Consider the following 21374-nt stretch of genomic DNA (forward strand, 5'->3'; position numbering starts at 1 on the left):
TAACAAGATAAGAGGAAGATTACCTCTGAAATGTCTTCTGATTACAGCTATCAAATGCATTTGCATTTGCAAAATCAAACCTTACAATTTGCTTATCTTTCTTGTGCCGTTCCTTATGTTTATGGGGAGGTTTTTTTGGGGGGGGGGGGAGCTGAGTGAAGCTCATTTTGTTAAATATTGTAAAGAAAAAGAAAATGACCCAATGATTCATGACATTTTCTTTCATGAAAAACATTTTACAATACTCTCAGAATTGGTTCTGTATTGTAAGTTTTTTGTGTATAAAATGTGTTTGAGAAAATGTGATTCATACTGAGCGGACTGTTGGATGTGACACATTGTCACTGTTGTTATATGCCAGTCAAACTGGCTTGTGTAATGGCTGATGGACTTTCATAGACTGCCGGCAGCTCAGTGGTTAAAGCCTTATTTAAAAAAAAAAACTAGAACCACATTGAGAACCTTACAAACAGACAGGCACACAACATACAGAAGGCATGGCTTCATTGTGTAGCACTGAGTTCAACTATAATTACAGTAACAGAAACTACAATACGAATAGTCCTCAAATACATCGAACACAGAACTGTATGAAAAGGAAATGAAACCAAAGAATTTTGAACAATATAAGAAAATATCCTTTGAAAAGAAATAAAATCACAATCATCATTAGAGTTTAAAGAGGAAAGTGAGCGGCAAAAATTGCAAGTGCTGTGCACTCAGAGGAAAGCACAAAATAATCATGATGAAATGAGTAGGCTGAGGAAAGTGGCAGAATGATCTGGCCCTGCTTTGTATAAAACAACACTGACCCCTAGTGATATTAGTTAGGACCAACCAGAAAGTGATTTGCATAATTCCTGTGTGCATGCAAGTGTGAACAACCTTATGTCTCTGCATGAGGACGAAGGATACTTCATATTTCTATATGAGTGTGTTCCTGTACAGTAGTGGCTTGTGTTTCTTTTTTTGTCTGGGTTTTTTCATGCGTGTGTGTGTGTGTTGTGTGTGCAGGTTATGTGCATGTGTGTTTATTCCTCCACATATGTATCATTACAACATTAGATTTAAGTACAGAGTATTTGTACAGTGCGTGTCCATGAGGTGTGTGTCTGTGTGTGTGTGTGTGTGTGTGTGTGTGTGTGTTTGTGTGTGTTTTAATAACGGTGCCTGGTGGACTGGGGCTTCCTTTGACGCGATGAAGGCTGACAGGCGTGAAACAGGTCCAATCAGGCGCGTGGGCACTGCCAATTAACCCTCTTCACCGTGTGAAACCAAACATAATTGCCTGGGGTGCAGGGGGCCACTGGGCCATGGCCTGCCCAGCGTAGGCTGAAATGGGCATTAGCAGTGCTGCCAGGTGACCATTACACACAATTGAACTGCTGGGTGTTTCTCCAAATCACATAGTTACAGTTGCTACTCAGATGTAATTGGCATGGCATTACCAAATGGCCCCATTTCTAATTTTCACACCGACACAATTCATCCGGAATATCTTTACAGATATTGTTCTGTGCCCGGTTTATTACACTACTGCAGGCGTACTGTATTTCAGTGATATTGTGCTCTGATTTCACTCTGGGAGCGTGGATTGCATTACGTTTTAGATATTAAATTCCTCTATTTGTAGTACATTTTGACGCAGCCATGATTCTGTTCAGAATGTTACAATAATCTTAACTGGAACAAATAGTGGTTAATAAGTAAAGCTTTGTGTGCACTGATAATCAAAATGTATTAATGTTATGCTCAAGGCAAATACCCCACATTCTTAGTCAAACGCCCAAAACTAGAGCACTGTTTAAATGAAGAGCAGTACTCTGTACAGCACTAATGCTGAAATAATATTTACTAAAATTATTTGTATTATTTTAATATTCTTCTCATGAATGAATGATCATGGTTATCAACATTGTGTGATAAAATTACTGCTTATTATTAATGAGAGATATTTCAAACTAAAGCGCTGCATAAGAACTGAAAAACTCAATTTCTTCAGCATTCTTAAAAGCAATGCAGCGGTCTCAGCGATGCTTGTTGGAGTCCTGGAAATAGTTTGTTGGGGATATTATATTCACTGTAATATACAGTACAATGTACACACTGGCATTTAAATACATACATTTAATTGATCAGCAGGATTTATGCTGTAATAGGCACACTCAGTTGCCAGTTTATTCGGTACACTTGGCTAAAACTATTGCAGAATAACACAACAGTCCTGCAATGAATCCCACCTTGATGGATGTTATAATAGTTGGTGTTGCAGTGAAAAAGATACCAGATATTTTTTTACCCGGGGGCTTAAACTGTAAATAAACATTTGTTGCATTTCATATTGCTTTTAAAAAATAGCTTGAAATCTTTTGGCCGCCACGGGTCGTTGTTTTGCCCTTTCTCCATCCTCCATCCTCCAGCCTGTCTGTCTGACTGCCCAGCAAAAAAAAAATGTTGGCAAAACACCCCCTCCTCATCTTGTAGAGAAAAAAAATGGCGGACAAGCGCTAAATCCACATCAGACACAAACACACGTTGCAAAGCAAGGTAAACACCCTCGGATACACCGAGCAACGTCGCGTTTTCACGATCTGCTTCAGCCGTTGAGCCCAGATTACCACCGGCTGGCCCCATATATATGCTGGTGGGCTCCCGTTCTGCTAATGCTAATATTTGTAATCAGGTCAGCGGGCTACCTAGCATGCTAAGCTAGCATCCCGGGCAGTGGGCATGTCTCTGTGTAGCCGAGCGTAGCATAGCATGCTGGATGTGGTGTCTGCACTTGCCGCATGCATGTCTGATTTCCCACTTACTTTTGTGTCATACTTCTAGAGGCTACCGTTAATGTTCACTTATGAATAACATAATTAGCGCTGCCGTCACGTAAACCAGCATCTAACCCGCATGCAGAGGGCGGTGGGGGTCCCCCATGTGTTGGCTTTGTGTTTCTGGATGGAGCTCAACACATTTCTGCAATGTGAGATGCGATATTTTGTCTATATTTGGAAACAGCGTCCCGTGTAGACGGCAGCGAAGTGGTACTCGCTGTGCTTTGAGGTGTAAACACAAGCAACAGGCGGAAGGGGTACATGCTGATCTCTCTCTAAAGCCAGTCCTCCTGTCACTTTCCCAGACGGAATTAAAGCAGGGACCGGGCCGCTTTAATTTGGACGCCACCTCCCCCTCGGCGGAGGAAAAAAGGCGCACTTCCATTGAAGAGGAAATCATCCGGGGAGGAGAAACGCTGCTCAACGGTTATGAAGTTTTAAGGTAGGATGCTGTTCATGTAAACATAACAAACGTTAAATAAGTTACCTTGTGGGTCCTCTGACATTGCTGGTTTACTTGTTGTTGTTTGTAAACTAACACTTAATTTATAACTGCTCTCACAATAATTCAAATATTTGGCAGATGGTCAACAAGTGCTACTGTGTGTCAATACTCACTGCCCTGTATTGTTGTCATTTCATAAACTCCAACTGAAACCTACATTTTGGATTATTTGTATTTACATGATGTCTGATAAATGACGTGTTGGATTGTGGGACTGCAGAAACAAGCCCCTTGTTTGTATCCATCTGACCTGTTGACCTGTACATTGTGTTTGGTTGGTAACGCTGGTGAGCTCAGGGTTTGGGTCACAGAGCCTCAACTCTTAATCACTGATTGATGACGAGGCATTTTGTAAACATTCTTACTAGATTATTGCATGGGAGTGTTTAATTGACCTTTTGAGAGTAACAGCAATAGCATTGGAGCTGAGTGATACTGACGTTTTGCACTATAGTGAGAGGTGTTTATAATATGTGGTCCCCTCTGATTTGCCTGCACACAGTTATCACAGCAAGGAGCTCTAAGTGACTCCTTAAAGTGGGAAAAAAAAGAAGCAAATTAAATCTGTATGTTGTACATCGTGGGCATGATCTTGGGTCTCTTTGTTGAACGGGTCTCTGGTTGCCTCCCGCGATGATGACGCTACAAAGATAACAAGAGCAGCTATCTGGTTTCTCTTTCAAATGCAGTACAGTTAACATGTTGTAGCCCAGCCTTAGGTCTGAGGTGTCATTGGTGTGATCAGTTATTTGAGTTCACTCTTACATGCTTTATTGGTGAGTTGTTAACCTCTTAACATAAAGTTTACTTCCCATTTTTTTTTTTACTTTAAGAGAAAGACTTATAAAAACACAAACAAGGGACAAACTACACACAGGCTTTATTGGGTTTACATCCACGACATATGAAGAAAAGATAAATATAAAGGTTGCTTAAGCAACATATAATAGTCCATCCATGGCCAGATATGTCGTATCTCCAGTGCAGTGAACACAGATGTTCGAGCAGTAGGTTTTATAAATTCTGTTGATTTGCTTACTGATATAATCAATAAAGGGACCCGAAAATCTTAACAGATTTACAGTATGACTCAGATGCAGATTAAACAGTCCTTGACAGATACAAAAAGAAACCATATCATTGAGCAACCCAGCGGCTCGGTAGATTTCCATCATCTCAAAATATCCTTTTTCACTATAACCATATAAAACATTAAAATCGCAAATGTCAGAAAACCCAAAATCCACACTGTCTGACAGTATCATATCATATTTTGTTGCTTGTTCCAGCTCTTTGTACAAACTATATTAAATCTAACCCGAGTAGAGATGCACTGATGGATTGATCTGATTTTTTAATTTTAAGCCTCATATGCCAACTTTTTGTTAAATATCTTATATTTCCTCTAAACTCTTTTAGTTTGGAGGACCAATAGAGGAACCATAAGAGTAATAATCTGAAATATAATTTTTAATACTGACTGAAATATTCAAACCTGACACTCAATGTGTTCTATGGCTCCATCAAATTGAAAAATTCTAGATGTGTGCAAAAATATTAAACACATTTCCCCAAAACTCAGTCCGACATATGACCACACAAAGGTTTGTTTTCAATCGTAATGGCAACAACAAACAATCGACCACGTTCATCTCTTGATTTCCCACAGCTGTAACGGAGCTCTTTTTGTTTTTCTCTCGTCTTCAGACTGGAGGCCACTTGTGTGTCGTGAGCTTGGTCAGTATTGGAGCATGAGGAAACCTGTGCCACAGAAAGGTAAAATTCTACTTTTCCATTCGCAATATGGAAGCAGTATTTCTCCCCCAAATAACTACAACAAACAAGTCTTCATAGTAGCTTTCAGGTAACGCTAGAAGCATGGCACATTTTAGTTTGAGTTCTTTCCAACCTATCCCTTTTGTTCTCACTGTGCAGGCAGCTCCATACATTCTCTTGTAATAGTCCTGTAATCCCAGGCCATGTTTGGAGCTGTGAGTGTGGCAGGTATTGCAAGGTACTGACTGATGTGAAAATCACCCGTAGTTGAGAGCTTATTCTGTCTTTCTTGGCTCCTCTAGCTATAGAGTGGAAAGATGGCAGAAGGATCAAGCAAGCCCGGAGTGGACGGCCCTCCCGGGTGCTCTCACAGTACCAAGGTAAATAACCCACGGCAGCCAGTGATATATGAAGTCGGTCCGGGGCGATTCTAAAAGGAGAAAGTGCCCAAGGATTTACCTCGGCATTGTTTCATTAATCACCGAGACGATATTTGCTGGAGTGTTGGTAATAGATTTCAAGGTCCGTGTGTCTTTGTTGCTTTGTGTTGGGGCTCACAAAAATTGTAAAATTCAACTCAAAATGCATAAACATCTTAACACATACATTTCCTGTTGCTCCTTGTATTCCTCTGCAGGGCTTTTCAGTTGGGAGAAATACCTGAAGGAGACGGGTGGCGTTGCAGCGCCCTCTGCTTGTTTCAGACAGGTGAGCAAGATTGAAAAGTCCACTCCTATCCGACTTCATCAAATTTGTAAGCGTCTCTCCTGTGATTAATCGATGACACCAAATTCTTTCTCCGCCGCTGCTATCACGTTTGCCGCTCTCCAGCTAACGCTTTGTCTGTCGTCACCATCTAGAGCCTCACGCCTCCACTGAACGAGTTCAAGGCGGGCATGAAGCTGGAGGCGCTGGACCCGCGAAACACCACGTCCACCTGCATCGCCACCGTGGTGGGCCTGACGGGCTCGCGGCTGCGGCTGCGCTTGGACGGGTCGGACAACAAGAACGACTTCTGGCGCCTCGTGGACTCCTCGGAGATCCAGCCAATAGGCAACTGCGAGAAGAACGGCGGCATGCTGCAGCCCCCCCTTGGTAAGGACGCACACTGACACATTATCTTTTTGTCTTTTCATGTTTTAGGGGATTTCATTCTGGCCCACAAGGTGTCGAAGAAAGCCTCCTACCCCGGACATTTCTGTATTGAATAACCGTGGGAAAAGACACAAGAGCATCTGTTTGTCTGCCCATTTCTTTTCTCCATTTATTCATCTGCAAATGATGTTCTTAATTAATCATTAGGTCTATGAAATGTCATAATATAGTGAAAACCCGTTAGAATTTCTCAGGGCCAAGGTGACGTGTTCAGATGTCTTGTTTTGTAGTTTTCCCGTGATTTGTCTGCGTGAAGCTGCTGTAATTATGACAGCAATTGTCGCCTTCTTCAGGTTTCCGTCTCAATGCGTCCTCTTGGCCCATGTTCCTTCTGAAAACGCTAAATGGAGCTGAGATGGCGCCCTCTCGCATCTTTCATAAGGTACCTGTACAAGGCTCACAAGCTCAACACACTCTAAAGAACTACTTTTTGAACCATATCAGGGAGAAAACAAGCAGATTTCTTTATTAGTCATAGTTACTCATTCATACCAGAGTTCACTGGGATCGATAAGTCATAATTTCTGGTAGGAAGGAAGGAAGGAAAAAACTCACCAGTATTTTATTGATTTTACTGTACTTTCCTGGTACAAATGAATACACTGACACACGTGCCCACTTCATACCTGACCCCCTTTTCTTTCTCTCCATGTTCCCCAGCAGGAGCCTCCCGCCCCGGAGCAGAACTCCTTCCAGTTAGGCATGAAACTGGAGGCGGTGGACCGCAAAAATCCCCACTTCATCTGCCCGGCCACAGTGGGTGCACTGCGTGGCGTCGAGGTGCTGGTCACCTTTGATGGTTGGCGGGGAGCCTTTGACTACTACTGCCGCTATGACTCGCGTGACATCTTCCCTGTTGACTGGTGCACCCTCACTGGAGACAACCTTCAGCCGCCCGGCACCAAAGGTATGGACCGTATCAGTAGGCGGGAGGTTTTATGAAAAAGGGGTGTCGTGTCATTTTTTTTTTTCTGCTGGAATACATTCACCTCCACTGTATTGTTGAGGACGCAGAGACATTGTTTCAAAATCTCAACATGTGAAACCAAACAAAGAAACTTTTATTTTGAGAAATGAACATCATTCAAGAGTTGCTCATTGGCCATAACTCTTACTTTAACAGTGAAGACCCTCAAACTCTTGCATATTGTCAATAATGAATAAATAATTAACAAAAAAGAAATAACTCATACATGTCAGTGAACAACCCAAGGTTTTAAAATGAGGCGTATCACTATATGGGAAGTGGACACAGAGATCACATTGTAGTACTTTGTTATATTTAGTATTTTTTACCCAAATTGTAATAATTAGAGTTGAATTAAAACAGCCATGACTAGTTCTCAACAAAACTGTATTTCTCATCATGTTGGTTTGTATTACACTGTAAAGATGCTGCTTTTATTTTGTCCACCCTCTTTATTTTCACATTAATATGTTGATAGACTGGGACAGATCCAGAGCATAACGAGCACTTTCATGGTGCTTTTTTTTGAGGGGACCAGCTGGAGTTTTCTGCTTTGCTTTTGAATTCAAGCACTCTTCGCCACAATAATGAGGATATTTCATCAACGTTATCTCCTGAAGTTGCACTATTACGTTTCACTGTATTTGTGGGTTGGGCTGGTGCAACGCGGTCTACAGTGCGATGTAAGTATTACATCATCCGCCTGAAGGCATCATTAGTCGATCAAGTCATCAACATGCATTTGCTATTTTTAATTCCAGATGGTGATGTGATCTCTCTCAGGATAACTTTTCAACTGTGTTTGTAAAATAGGCTTCCAACATCCAGGAACGTCCAGTTCAGTTATTGTAAAACAGTAAAGTAGGAATGCTTCTGTTGGTTTGCGACACAATCGGACGGTGAACAGAACCACACGATCCGTTGCTTTGAGTTTTCTTGTCTCCGGGCAGTTTTTTTTTCTCAAAGCTGCAGCATTTCAGAAGTTGTAGCCATGTGTGCTGTCTCAACATGGAAAAACAGAGGAAGCTATTTGAAACATAAATGGAAGAAGTGGATACAAAGGTTATCGGCCACAAGGCCAGCTGCACTCCTCTGGTAGAATCCGTTAGAAGCAGTGGAAAAGGAAGGCGGGATGTGGGGAGGCAGCACATGCCTTTGTAGCACTGCTAGTGTTTCATGAAGGCCTGGCACTCCCCCAGTTGGCAGAGTCGGGCCTTGACGTGGTTGAGTCGAGCCCGGGTGCCCCTCCACGGGCCTCCCGTTGGCACCCTGGCTAACGGGGTCCGATTAGACAATCTCTGGGTTTGAGTCAAGAGAAGGGACAGAAACGACGGAGATAAGACAGACGTATGCTGCTCGAGGTGGACTGTTTACATTGCCAGCAGATGGTGGGAGGAAAAAGAAAGAAAGGAGGAGCAACGCAGAGGAAGAGTGGGAGAGGAGGACAGGGCAGGAGGAGAGGGTGAATCTGAGGACAGCTGTGCAGACGACCACAACACTTTTGACGTTTTGTTTTGGGCGCGAGAGGTGAGTAAAGATGAACGACAACGACAGAAATGCAGTCGGGGTGATGGATTAAAAGCTCGTGAGAAGTTATCTTCCTGTAATGTGAAACTGGCAGTGGTGGCGTTGTGAACTCGATGAACTCGGTGCACTGAAGGGAGAGGGGAAGAAAGAAAAAAAAAAAACCAGGGTTTTCTCATTACGCTGTTTGTTTGGCCTTACTTACAAGCACCGCCATTGATCAGCGAGCATGTAACCTCCAGCTCTTTACGCCTTTTAAACATATTATCTCGGATTTGTCCAATCTGTAAAGGATCAATCAGAGGTGTCTTGTTGTGTTTTTTTTTTTTTTGTCTGAGCTTCACATCGGCTCCCCTATGAAAAGTCGCAGTCGCCTGCAGACTGAGCTTTGCATTGATTGGTGCGCCCGTGTTTGATAAACACAGCCCCACGGGCCGAGACCCGTGTTAATGAATGTGGCTGCTCCTCTCGTAAATCTGTCTATGTTGATCCAGGATAAGTGTGTGTGTGTGTGTGTGTGTGTGTGTGTGTGTGTGTGTGGACTTGCAGGTGCATGTGAGGCTTGATATCCTGGATATACTGTGGTTCTTTCTTCAGTGCGGTTGTTTTTTCACGCACACATTCTTGAGGTTTTGCCAGCTGTGTTGCCTTCCATGAAGTACATGGCTTACTTGGTTATTTTTTTTAATGTATTTAATATAGTTCCAGCTCTAAGGGATTTTGACATGTGCATGTTCCCTCAGTGGTTCATGTGATTTCTGAAATGTTTCCCGTCATCAAAGGATCAAAGGAAGGGTGTGCAATGATTCATGGGGTGGGAGTTTGATAGTTACATTTTAAGAGCGTCTCAGAGCTGTCAGCGGCTTATTTCTTTATTAGGGCTTGCTCCTCAGGCTTATAAGGAGTTCACACATTTCTTCTTTTTATTCTCGCCAGCAGGGAGTTCAAGGTAGACTGAAAGAAAATCATCTCTGATTTACTTTTGTTCTTTCCTTCTAAACGGCTCTGTTTTTCCCCTTCTCCTCTGACCCGATATCTTTCAGTTCAGTCTTTTTCTTTTTCTCATCGTTTGTTGGTTGACATGGATCCCCAGTTTATGCTGGTAATGCCTGTTTGTCTGACTTCACAAGACTGGACTGATAAACTGTTGTCCACCATATATACCCACCGTAGAGATTCATACGTTCTTGCTTACTTGTAGTGTTTTCTGGCCATGTAGATGTTTAAGCTGTATTTGCTCAGGCTTTTAGAAATCACTCTCTTGTGCTTTGACTAACACAAACTAAATTCCATTCTCAAAACTCTTATTTGTAATGCATGAGTAGATACCATTAGAGCTTAATGGGAAATACGTTTTATTTGTAATGTGGATGGACATCACTAATCCTGCGAGAGAAAACACAATGATTACTATTGAGCAGTGCATTGATGTCTTACGGCAAGTCATGATTAATTGTAGCATCTATTATTTCCCTCTCCCTTCATCTGAATACCATAAAGAGAAAATCATGTATCAGAGAAAGAGTCCGAGTTCTGCGACCTTATTTAAATGCCGACTGAACCCTTTTGATTTCACTGGCACGTTAAAGAAAACACAGAATGAGCAGTCTTCTAAAGCAACCCGGTGCATGCTACCTTCTCGGTGTAACCTCTCGCCCTCTTCTCTCCGACTGTGAAGCACTCTTCACAGTCTGAGAGGTGGAGTGTGCTGTCATCTGTAACTGAGGAGGGAACTTCAAGTGGGGGAAAAATGTTTCGCTGCTGAGGATGTTTGACCTTCTCTGCTGGGAGAAACTCAAGCTCAGGTGTTTTTACGAGCGGTCCGGATTTAGTTCGGCATTGAACATAACTGAACTTTTGAAAAGTTTGATGAGACAGATTGTGGAAATGAAAGTGGTGCCAAACTTGTTGCTCAGCATTTGAGGAAGGTGTTTATAGCCTCGGTGAGTCATGCTGATATCTGATGAGCCACATGCAAAGAAAGCATTGTTGCGAGTGTGTGTGTGTGTGTGACTGCAAAGAGAGTTAAACGGGGACATTGTAGCCGACAGTAAATGCTTCTTGGATGTGTGTGCAGTCAGGTACACAACTCATTCTGCTGTGTATTGGTGCTAATATGCATCTGTGGCGTAGTTGATGTACCATTATCTGTTTCATCCGTCAGTCGCATCACAGAACCAATAATAAAGTCTAGATTTCGGATTTAATGCCATCATTGGTTAAGTTTCAATGAAAAAATAACTCCTCGGACTGTTTAAACATTATCACATTTCTATGTTCTGTGTGATTTATATGGGGAGCCTTGAGCTGTACTTTTGAATTACTTCTTTTCCACTCTAATGCCACAGCATTTTACTTAACTTAAATTAACTTTTTTGCGTACCTGTCCATCTTTGCCCATGCAGTAGTGCTGCCTAAGAGCCTTGGGCCGTTGACTGACGGGAGTGTGGACAGCCCAGCCATGCACCCCACGCCCACCGTGGGCAGACCTCCAGGTCAGAGAGGACGGAAGCCAGGCCGCAGGAAAACCAAGGTGACGGGGCTGTGGACTCAGAAGGGCTCAGCGTTGGGACCACAGAGCATCCAGCCGGGCAAAGGCCTGGATCCCATCAAGATCCCCAAGAAACGAGGGCCCAAGCCTGGCAGCAAGGTAGGCATGAAGTGGTTTAGAGATACCGTCAGGGACGCGCCATTGCCTTTAATTGCAGGATCAGTTCACCAAATTACAAAGCACATACTTTAATCATGTCTCGCCATGCAGATCGTTTGGGTTATATTGTCCCAGGTTTTGCAATATCTGTGACAAATGTTAACTTTCATGAACTCAAACACTGTGAAAAAGGATGCATTTTTAAGACGAAAAGATAGACAACGCCATGGTAGTGACCTGTCAATCACAAGGTAGCCACGCACTGAATCATACACTGTATATTACTGTCTATTTTACTTTAAATGGGACCATAATATATGAAACCAACCATGTTGAAGTTGAACCACAGAGTGGTGTTTAGGATCAAGTGAGAAGAAGGGTCACTTTCTCATAGACTTCCATACAATCAGACTTCTTTTTTCAACCAGAGGACTCGCCCTCTGCTGGTTATTAGAAAGAATGCAAGTTGAAGGCACTCCTGCATTTGCTTCACTTGTCATAACCGGACGTTGCGGCCACTTGACTCTTTGTCTCCTTTGCTCTTGGTTTGCAGCAGTTGGGCTGGGCGAAGCGAGCTGGCTGGCTGGAAGACGCCATGGCGGGTCCAGGGCGGCCAGTGACGGGTCCGGGGCGAACCAGGGGCAGACTGCCTGCCAACTGGGCACAGAGCATAGCTGTGCAGCAAGCCCAGACTCCGGCAGAACCGATCAAGATCCCAAAGAAAAGAGGGCCCAAGCCTGGTAGCAAGGTAGCCTTCCAGTACATACACACTAACACAGGTATCACTGAACCACAGGTTATCACATCATAGCGTTTGGCTGCATAAGGAGGGAACTTATTGGTGTATTTTTTATGACTTATCATTCCAATAGTCTGCTCTATGTGTTGTCCAGTGCTCACCTTCTTCACTTAAACAAGTTGTTACGTCCTGTTAAAAAATGATGAGCTTGTTATATTCGTTTTGTTTGCTGATGTTGCATTTACGGTTAGGCACTTTGTTTTAAGGATACAAATATAAAAGAGCAATACAAGAGTCGCATATGTAATGATGGTAAAAAACAACAAAAAGAAAACAATAGAAAAGTGAAAAAGGATGTAAAATGTCTGAATGCGTGTGTTTCTATCCAGAGGAAACCCCGCGTGGTACCTAATCCAGTCCCCACGTCTCCTACCAGCAGCACCCCAGAGCCCGACACCAGCACCGTGCCTATGGACAACGCCACCATCCCCAATTCTGCACTACAGGCCCCCACAGGTACACAGACAACAGACCTGGACAGAGTGCACATTGTGATCGATGGGTTCACCTGTCTGGGATGTTCAGTTCATCTGTCACGCTGTCGCCGCCTTTTGTGTCACGTTGGCAACGGAATCTGACAAATGATGTCATACATGCAAGCAATATTTAAAATAGACGTCATGGTCCCTTGTATCTGATTACAATAACAATTTCACCATCTAATAAGTCACGCAGCCTTCAGCATTGACTTCTCTGCCTGTTGCTGTCCCCTCCCTAGTTTGTGTGTATCTAAATAAGTACGGCAAGGTGGGACTCCATTTGGACCAGCGGCGTGTCCAGAAGCTCCCGGACCACTTTGGGCCTGGCCGGGCCTCCTCGGTGCTTCAGCAGTGTGTTCAGGCTTGTGTGGACTCCGCCCACAACCAGGCCACCGTCTTCTCCTGCCTCAAGTCTGGGCAAGGAGGCGAAGTCATATCAGGTGGGGATTAAACCCTCATCATCAAAACAGAAATATGACTCTCTTGTTTCTGTTGAAAGTCCTCGCGAAGCTGTTGCTTTGTTTCTTTGCTTTTTGTTGCGATCACATCTTTGTTAAATTAACAGAATGTAGTGCTGTTGACCATATGGAGAATTCATTTCCGTTATAATTGTTACATTAAATGTGAGGTCTAAATAGCTTTTGTATGAAGCGCACTCTCAACAACATGTTTCTTTTACTCATGATTTCCACGTAAAACAAAAGACTGCACGATATCGAACTGAATTTGATCCTCTGTCCTTTGCCCCTCTTTTCCTCTTCTAGCCTTCTTTGACAAGCAGCAGCACACCCTGACCCTGCCAACAGTCAGCAGTGTCACCTACGTCCTCCGCTTCCTGGAAAAACTCTGCCACAACCTTCACTGCGATCCTCTTTTTGGCAGCCAGCCTATAGCCAGAGGAGGCCTGCACTACGACACTCACACATACACTACAGGTCGGTGCTGCTGTACTCCTGCTGTGACTCCACATGCACAGCTACATAGTGGACAGATGTGGTGAATGCACATGGCATATTTGATTTACAGAAAGAGATTTTTCTCCTTATTGATTGACACAAATCTAATCGTCTGTTTTAATGCATTTTATATGATGCTTGAAACCAAAAGTAGATCTTCTGCACCAGAAGTGGTCTTTTTACTGTTAATTATTTTTTTAGTTCTTTAGAACTCCCAGCAGCATAAGAAAATCTTGTCTGCCTTACTCATGTGGAGGTGTTGGCAGTAACCTTCTGAAAAACAAATCTTGTAAATCCTCAAGGGAGGTGCACCATGTGCCTCCCCTGAGTATCTGCACAGGATGTTTTACACTGCTGTACAAAAGGCAAATAACTTGTGCCATGCCGACAGTTTAGATTTCCTGGGAAGATAAATCCGACATGAAATATGAAATACCTTTTTTGTTGGCTTCCAGTTATACAGCCATTCGGTAAAAGTGGACTGACAACAAGGTGCTGTTCAATGCCGTGATGATTGTTCGTCGTGAATGTTGTAGATTACCTCATCAATTCATCAAATCCATCTTGTCGAGTTTACAGTGTGTATTTTTGCTGATGTGTTGTATTTTCCTAAAGTCGGTCACTTATTAAGGATTTAAGGTCAAACGTGATACATGACAAAGCATTTTCTGACACGAACCAAATTCACTGTATGGTTCCATATGTCCTGTAGTATTTAAAATACAAAAATATATATATATTTTTTTCTTTAGCCATTCAGCCTCTTTGACCAAAAGAAGATATGTAACCAAATAACATACAGTCAGGTCCACTTATATGTAGCTTTCTCACCTCTACCTGTAACATCTGGCTGCTTCCTTCATATGTGCTGGGGGGTTTTTTTCAGAGAGAAGAGGTTTTGGAGACAGCTTAACGACGGGCCCGGGCCTCGGCACCAAGCGGTTCCTCCAGGATTACAAAAGTGCACTTCCTCAGAAACTGTCCAAAATCTCCCGGCACTCCACTGATGGTATGTTACATTGAGGATTGTTGTGATTGTTTTCTTTATAATCCACCCTGGGCCTCATTCCTCTACACCGTAAAGTACAAAAAGATTGTCTGCTTGTTCATATGCAGAGCTAGGGAAATATGTGTACTATGTACATTGGTAGTATTAGTAGTCAGACAACAGTCATATCTGGACAAAGAACAATGTCAGATTTTCTGATAGGTTTGTGCCCCTATAATAGCACATTGCATTATCACTTTTAATGAATGCCTGTAATTACACTATTAGAACAGTAATAAATTATGTCTCCTTTATATTGCGCGTAGATTTCAGTTTTATTCAAATGCTTGTATTTTCTTTGTTCTTTATTTGTGGGTTAAAAAAATGATTTTACTGATTAAACAAGCCGTCCACTCATGTGTATAGTATTTGTTTATATAATCAGTGTCTCTCAACTCTAATGCTGCACCACCACGTTTTATGTGGGACATGTAATGCTAGTAATCGACTGCTCTGAGTTGTCCAGTAAAGCCACTTGTAATCATATAAAAGAGGTTGTAAAACAGAGGAAGCTCTTGGCTCAGGAGTGAGTCACATTAAGTTCTGGGGCAGGAGGTTAATCATTTAGTCGTCTTTCAATTTCCTTCGATTTTAATTAAGTTAATGTAATATTTGAAGAGATTTATGTTCACGGGTAATATCCCCCTAAAAAGGTCCTTCCGCTTTAACAGAAGGCCATAACACACACTCAAATCACTCCAACTCTCTGAGGGTTACGAGCATATCGCTGTGAAATATTTTATGAAGTCACATTGTGACCACGCATTATTTAATAACTAGATGAAATGTAATACATGTTATCTCCATTCTGAAATGCAATTTCCTGCATTTTGTAATGAATTATTGCATATTGCAGTGGTTCTTACAAATGATGGGAGTTCATTACCATTCGTTCTTATGTTTTGGGCCAACTAGGAGGAATCAGTCTGCTCATCCTCTCACTAATGGCTGACAAACAGTCACAGGGCTTGACATTAACTTTTGCAGGCACTTGTCCTTCAGGCAAGTAGCTGATATGTTTCGCTGGCCCGAAATAAAAAGTGTCTGCCTTTTTCAAATTAAAATACAACACTTAAATTCACGCCATGCTGACGGATAATGGATCCCAGAGGCGGCATGTAGATTGAGAACGGTAGAGGTCCTAGGACACTGCTTTTGTGCCGCACCGTAGTCAATGATTGCTGTTTCCGATATGTGACTTTTATCTATTTCCTTCCAGTAATGTATGATTGGAACTAGCTCAGGACTGTTCCAGAGAGAACAACCAATTTCTAAAGACTCAATCGTGTCTGAGGGCGGCCCTAAGGAATGACGACAGATACATTTAATCTAAGATCATTTCAAACGGACGAGAGCTGTTTCTGTACTGTGGTTAGCTCGGAGTACCATCCTCACAAAGGTGTTTGTTAACTTATTAAGAGAGACGTTTAAAAGGGTTTGGGGAAATGCCAGCACAGTGTATTATAAGTAGTCTTGAAAAGGTCAGCTGGAATAGGGCCAAGATAGCAGGTATGGAGAAATAGGTGCGTCCTCATCCCACCACTGCTTTATTGTGTTTAAGTTCTTTCTATATGTCATGGTGAAACAGTCTATGTGTTTATTCTCTCTCATTGGTGAGTCTTCTGTGTGATTTGTCCCCAGCTGAGTCCCTCGTGGAGAACAGTGTTGTCGCATCAGAGCACTTAAAGAAGAGCCCTCTCTCTCCAAAATCGACGGTACAAACTCCCGGCCTGAGGTCTCCCTCCAAGCTGCTGCATCATAACAACTCCACAGGTAGGGACAGACACTGCAACGGGAAACGTTGACGCTGTCTTCGTTTTCACAACATTTCAGTGAAGCGTTCATAATGCTCCTGAAGTGTGACCTGGCACAGTGGATGGATTCTCGCGACGTCACAAGATCATACGAGAATCCATCTCGTCAGGCTCCGAGTAATGTGTTTTGTCAGCACCAATCGGCGTCCTGTGAGGAGCTTTGGGCAGCTGTGGGTGTGGTTCAGGTGTGTGAGACAACACAGAGAGATGGCCGGTCATTCAAACAACAGCGGCCACTCAAGAGGGTAGCGTGGATGCTGCAGTTTTATCAAATATGTCTTCATTAAGCAGAGCAAAGAACAGCACTGAAGGCTTTTCCTGATGGGAAGAGTTTGATTGACAGCTTGTTCAGCCAATCACCTGCCAAGAATGATTTGAAAATGTTTGCCCTTTTCCAAACGGTTTCCAAAGATGGCTTCTCAGCCGATTCTGTGTAACAAAGCATCTGTTGTGTCAGGTCACCGAAATGGACGATCGGACCAAGAACAGCCCTGTATTCATAATAAACAATGCAAGGGGCTGGGAAGAAGAGTTTGAAGGCTTGGCAGACACCAAAAATGGAAAAATAAAATATTAAAATGCTCACGTTTTCAACGCTCATGGCAGCAATCAGTTTATCTTTCATTGCGAAGATTGCACGGTAAACTGAGGAAATACAGCATTCACGTTGCAAAAGAATCAACCAGCAATGTGCGCTTGCTCATATTGAATTGGCCCACAATCCGGATGACGACCCTGCATTTTATTTTTTGCTGGAGCACAGTGGCCCCAATGCTGCGTCACCGGAAAGGCCCCATTTCAATGAATGATGGGCCGAACGCCTTAAAATCAGAAGAATCATATTGACTCAACTGTAAGTAGACTTGACTGATAATGATACATTTGAACATTTGTGTCACATCTCATAGTCGGTGAATAATATAGTGACATTGTGTTTGCTGCAAGAGTTGTGTCTTTACAAGATGAATAACACTTATAGATTTAAAAGCTGTCCAACAGCTTGACAGATGGAATAACTTAGGGTGTGTATTTGACAGGTTGGAGTTAAATTGTTGTACATTTCTTAATGGTGTTTGGGCATTGCGAGCTAAAGTGTATTAAAGTGTTTGGTGAGTTAATGCATTAATGACTGTCTTCATGGATTTGTTTGCTCTTTTGCACTTTCAGGCTCAGGCAGTTTCCGGGAAAGCCCGAGACAGAGTGGTCAGGACCCCAACCTGTGGACAGTGGAGGATGTCATGCAGTATATCAGATATATCGACCCAGTGCTGGCACCACATGCGGACCTGTTCAGAAAACATGTGTGTATTCGCTCATAAAAGAGGAGATGCTTAAAATGATAAAAAATGTTGCGTTAGAAAATATAAACTGAAGTACTTATGTGTAGCATAAATACACTTTTTAGACCACGCTAGACATTGATTTTTGTTCGGTACATTTGTACAACTTAACTTGGTGGACAGCTTTGCTAAAAAAAAACTTGCCCTCCCTCTCTCTGCTGCAGGAGATTGACGGCAAAGCGCTCCTGTTGCTGCGCAGCGACATGATGATGAAGTATATGGGCTTGAAGCTCGGCCCCGCCCTCAAACTCACCTTCCACATCGACAAGCTCAAGCGGGCTTGAGGACGTCAGCCGGCCAGCAGCAGCAGCAGCAACCTTCCAAAGGACTGAACTCCAACCCCATCTTCCTGTTCTAGGATCAGTATATCACGCACTCCATATTGTACATGTACTGACCATTTACATGTAGCAATTTCCATCAGACCACCATATCTGGTATTACATACCCTTTGTCCTGACCTCATCCAATGAGGAATGTTTATTTTGTGTAGCACAATCCAGCCCTAAGGCAGCATGGGATACGTAGGATGACCCACTTGTCCTTCATCTGTTTTACATTTCAGTATAACTTGAAGAGTCATACGTGGCTAATTTAACTGTAAAAGGCTTTTTTTTGGCCTGCTTTTATTACGTTACATTTATTCTGTACATTTCATATTTTCTACTTTATGGATTTATGGACTAGTATTTTTGCCTTTTTCAACGGTTTGTGTGGGATATGCGTAAGGATCCCTAACGCAAGAGAAGAAAAGACTACATTCATCCCAATACTTGGGATGCCTCTGGTTAACGTCTCAGTTTGAGGCATGGTTTTGCAACTACAACAATATTAATTATGGGAAAGGAAAAAACACGTTTTATGTAGGGATGCAGCGATACTGATACTGGGCCGATACTGGCTCAAATAGCTGGATCAGGTATCGGTGACAATATGCGGATCTATTATTGGATACCATTATTTTAATAACAATTCTGTACATTTATGTCTTCTGTATTTATTTGTTATTATTTAGTTTTACAAAGTTTGGAAGTAATGTTTAAGCCTGATGTTGCCTTACAAAAAATGATCCCAGTCACTTCCACACATTGAGGCATACAGCTTATAAATGATCACTGGTATTGGATCGGTACTTGGTGTCTGCAGATACCCAGGCTGTCGGTATCGGGACTGAAAAAGTTGGATCGATGCATCCCTAGTTTTATGAAAGAAAAAGAAAACACTTTATTCTGAAAATACTGCCATGAGGAAATCTGTTTCTTTATTCGTATCCTGGATGTTGTTAACATTGCCTTGTCTTGTCTTTGTTATTTGTACTTTTTTAATTTTTATACTATATTATTAGAGTTCCTACATGGAGAGCCCTATCATACTTAACATTGATCAATAAATATATAATGAGTCAAGTGTTGGTTTATATTTTCTGTGCTGTTTGTTCTGCAGTGTCAACCTTTAAAGCCACACTTTCTGATTACATCTCGTCTATACTCATTTACATTCGTTTTGTTCTCTTTTAAATAGCACAATATCTTTGTCCCTTTAATTGCCCGACCTTTTGATATCAACTTATTACATGCCACATACGTAGGTTTGACGAGTCTGACATTTTGAGACCAACTTTCTTTTTCATTATTTATAATTTTATTTTGAACAATACATTGTGTAGTTACAGTAGTTCACCAACAGGGGGCAGTACTGCCTTATCTGCAGTAATGTCCCCTTGCTGTATCTCCTTGGGACTCACTAACATTCACTCCCATGGGTGGTCACATCTCCATCTGGTAGACTCAGCATGATAATCTCTGATATTTTTACATCACGTAAAGATTTCTTCATATGGTTGTTTTGTTGCTTCGTTCTCAGAATTGCTATGCAGGTATTTCATGTATTTTCCATGATATAAAAACCCCCTAATTTATGCTTGTGTCAACCCATTGTTAATGCCGTTTCTGGTAAACGTCGCTGTCATTGTTCTGTCAGTACACGAGTGCGCTATTAGGCCTGTGGGCGAAAAACGGCTTGTGTCTACTGAAGCAACTTGGCACAAGACAGAAAATCTAACCACATCCTCCGAGTGAAAACAGGAAAACACATCACGTAAGGCTGAAAACAGTGACCGAACCCACTGATTCTAACTGACATGGATGAGTATGAATGCATTTCTCTGTGTATGAGCATATGACACATACTCACAATCCGTGCTGTGTGTGTTATGCTCAGGCACATGTGACGAGCTCAGAGCTCGTGGCTGATGCCTGTGCTTGTTGGTGTGTAATAGTAGCCAAATTGTTGTGCATGAAGCCAGTGCTATTTATAGAGGTAACAGCTCCTTGTGCTGCATATTGTGCTTATGAAGGTTGTGAAGTTCTTACTTTAACAACCAACCATCAGGCACCATTCCTGTGTTGCTGGTTGGGCAGCAGACTGTTCTTTTAAGTTTCGAGGTGAATATTCAATATGACTGGCTGGGTTCTCAGCAAGCGAGATAGATTATCTTTGTTGTTATGACATACGGTGGTATTCGCTCATTTTGGGGAAATTCTGCTCCTGATATTTACCAACAATGCTGTGCAGTGCCCCCGAGTCATACACCATATAGCCAGTTTCAGTATGTGTGAAAGGAAGTTTTGCGGGCTTACAGATCAGTCATAACTGTGGGAGAGAAAACGACTTTCTCAGCTCTTTTGTCATGGCATGGAAATACCGTATTCTCTGCAGAACCAGCCTGGCATGCTGCACTCTGCGGGCACAGTTAAGACAGAAACAACACAAAGAAATAAAGTGCTCAGTGCAACACTTTCTCTCTGACGGATACCAGAATCCCCCAGCATGCCTTCGAGGTGCTTTGGGGCGAGAGGTGCTCTGGCCTCAGGTAAGTATACTTGGCTTTGAAATTGTCAGGCTAATCTTTGAATCATGTTTCCTCTTATTTAACATATATATATATCATAAATGTTCTATTACAGTTGTCTGTTTTTGGTCAGTGGTAGAACAAAACTTCTGAGGGTTTTAGCACCACATAGTGAGGGATGGAAGAGGAAAATGTGCTCACACGTCAGAGGAACCCAAAGCCTTTTTATTTTAAACAAAAAGTGATGTTTGCTTTACATGACACAGGCCGCAGTCTCTAGCTACGATGCTTTTGCAAAAATCTGATTTCCTAACTTTTTCCGGATGAGGCCACTGGCTTGCTTGTCCCCGGTGACCTTTGATTTGGAGATAATATCTGAACGTTGTCTTGACAGCCCTCATCCCGACGCGTGCCTACAGATGGTGTGGGCCGGCTGATGTCGGGCTTTTCCGACAAGGAAAATGTTGGTCACACGGCAGCGTGGGTTTTATCCATCCGGGAGTTAAAAAATAAATAGCACGGATCTCACACAAACGCAACAAATACACAGGTGGATATGACATGCATATGTTAGCATTTACACATTGCTATTACAGTGTATGGAGATTTTAACAGCAGGATAACACAAAGCCTCACAAGAACTGCTCTCTTGTATTAATTCCACCCCCAGCCTATAGCCTGT

General features: G+C 42.5%; 1 protein-coding gene across 2 annotated transcripts; it reads left to right on the plus strand.

Moving 5' to 3' along the window:
- Positions 1-2442: 2442 nt before the first annotated feature.
- Positions 2443-19247, plus strand: LOC306782288 (polycomb protein SCMH1). 2 transcript variants are annotated; one of them, XM_079275586.1, is made up of 17 exons: positions 2443-2547; positions 3134-3270; positions 5041-5109; positions 5412-5489; positions 5747-5817; positions 5970-6204; positions 6558-6646; positions 6925-7171; positions 11161-11405; positions 11959-12153; positions 12534-12660; positions 12923-13123; positions 13448-13618; positions 14526-14648; positions 16329-16460; positions 17669-17802; positions 18006-19247. In XM_079275586.1, the coding sequence occupies exons 3-17, from the start codon at positions 5085-5087 to the stop codon at positions 18123-18125; spliced, it is 2193 nt and encodes a 730-aa protein (XP_079131712.1). In that variant the 5' UTR covers positions 2443-2547; positions 3134-3270; positions 5041-5084; the 3' UTR covers positions 18126-19247. The 2 variants fall into 2 exon arrangements, with proteins under 2 accessions (XP_079131712.1, XP_079131713.1); XM_079275587.1 differs by having other exon boundaries at positions 6928-7171.
- The last annotated feature ends 2127 nt before the right edge of the window (positions 19248-21374 follow it).

This window comes from Melanostigma gelatinosum (genome assembly GCF_949748355.1).
Source record: "Melanostigma gelatinosum genome assembly, chromosome: 9".
In the NCBI taxonomy this organism is placed as follows: Eukaryota; Metazoa; Chordata; class Actinopteri; order Perciformes; family Zoarcidae; genus Melanostigma; species Melanostigma gelatinosum.

Bases quoted from the DNA above. Each gene is read 5' to 3' on its own strand.
- LOC306782288 (XM_079275586.1), top strand. From the start codon at position 5,085: ATGAGGAAACCTGTGCCACAGAAAG. The intron at 5,490-5,746 runs GTAAATAACCCA...ATTCCTCTGCAG, and splicing joins GGTGCTCTCACAGTACCAAG to GGCTTTTCAGTTGGGAGAAA. The intron at 13,619-14,525 runs GTCGGTGCTGCT...GGTTTTTTTCAG, and splicing joins CACTCACACATACACTACAG to AGAGAAGAGGTTTTGGAGAC.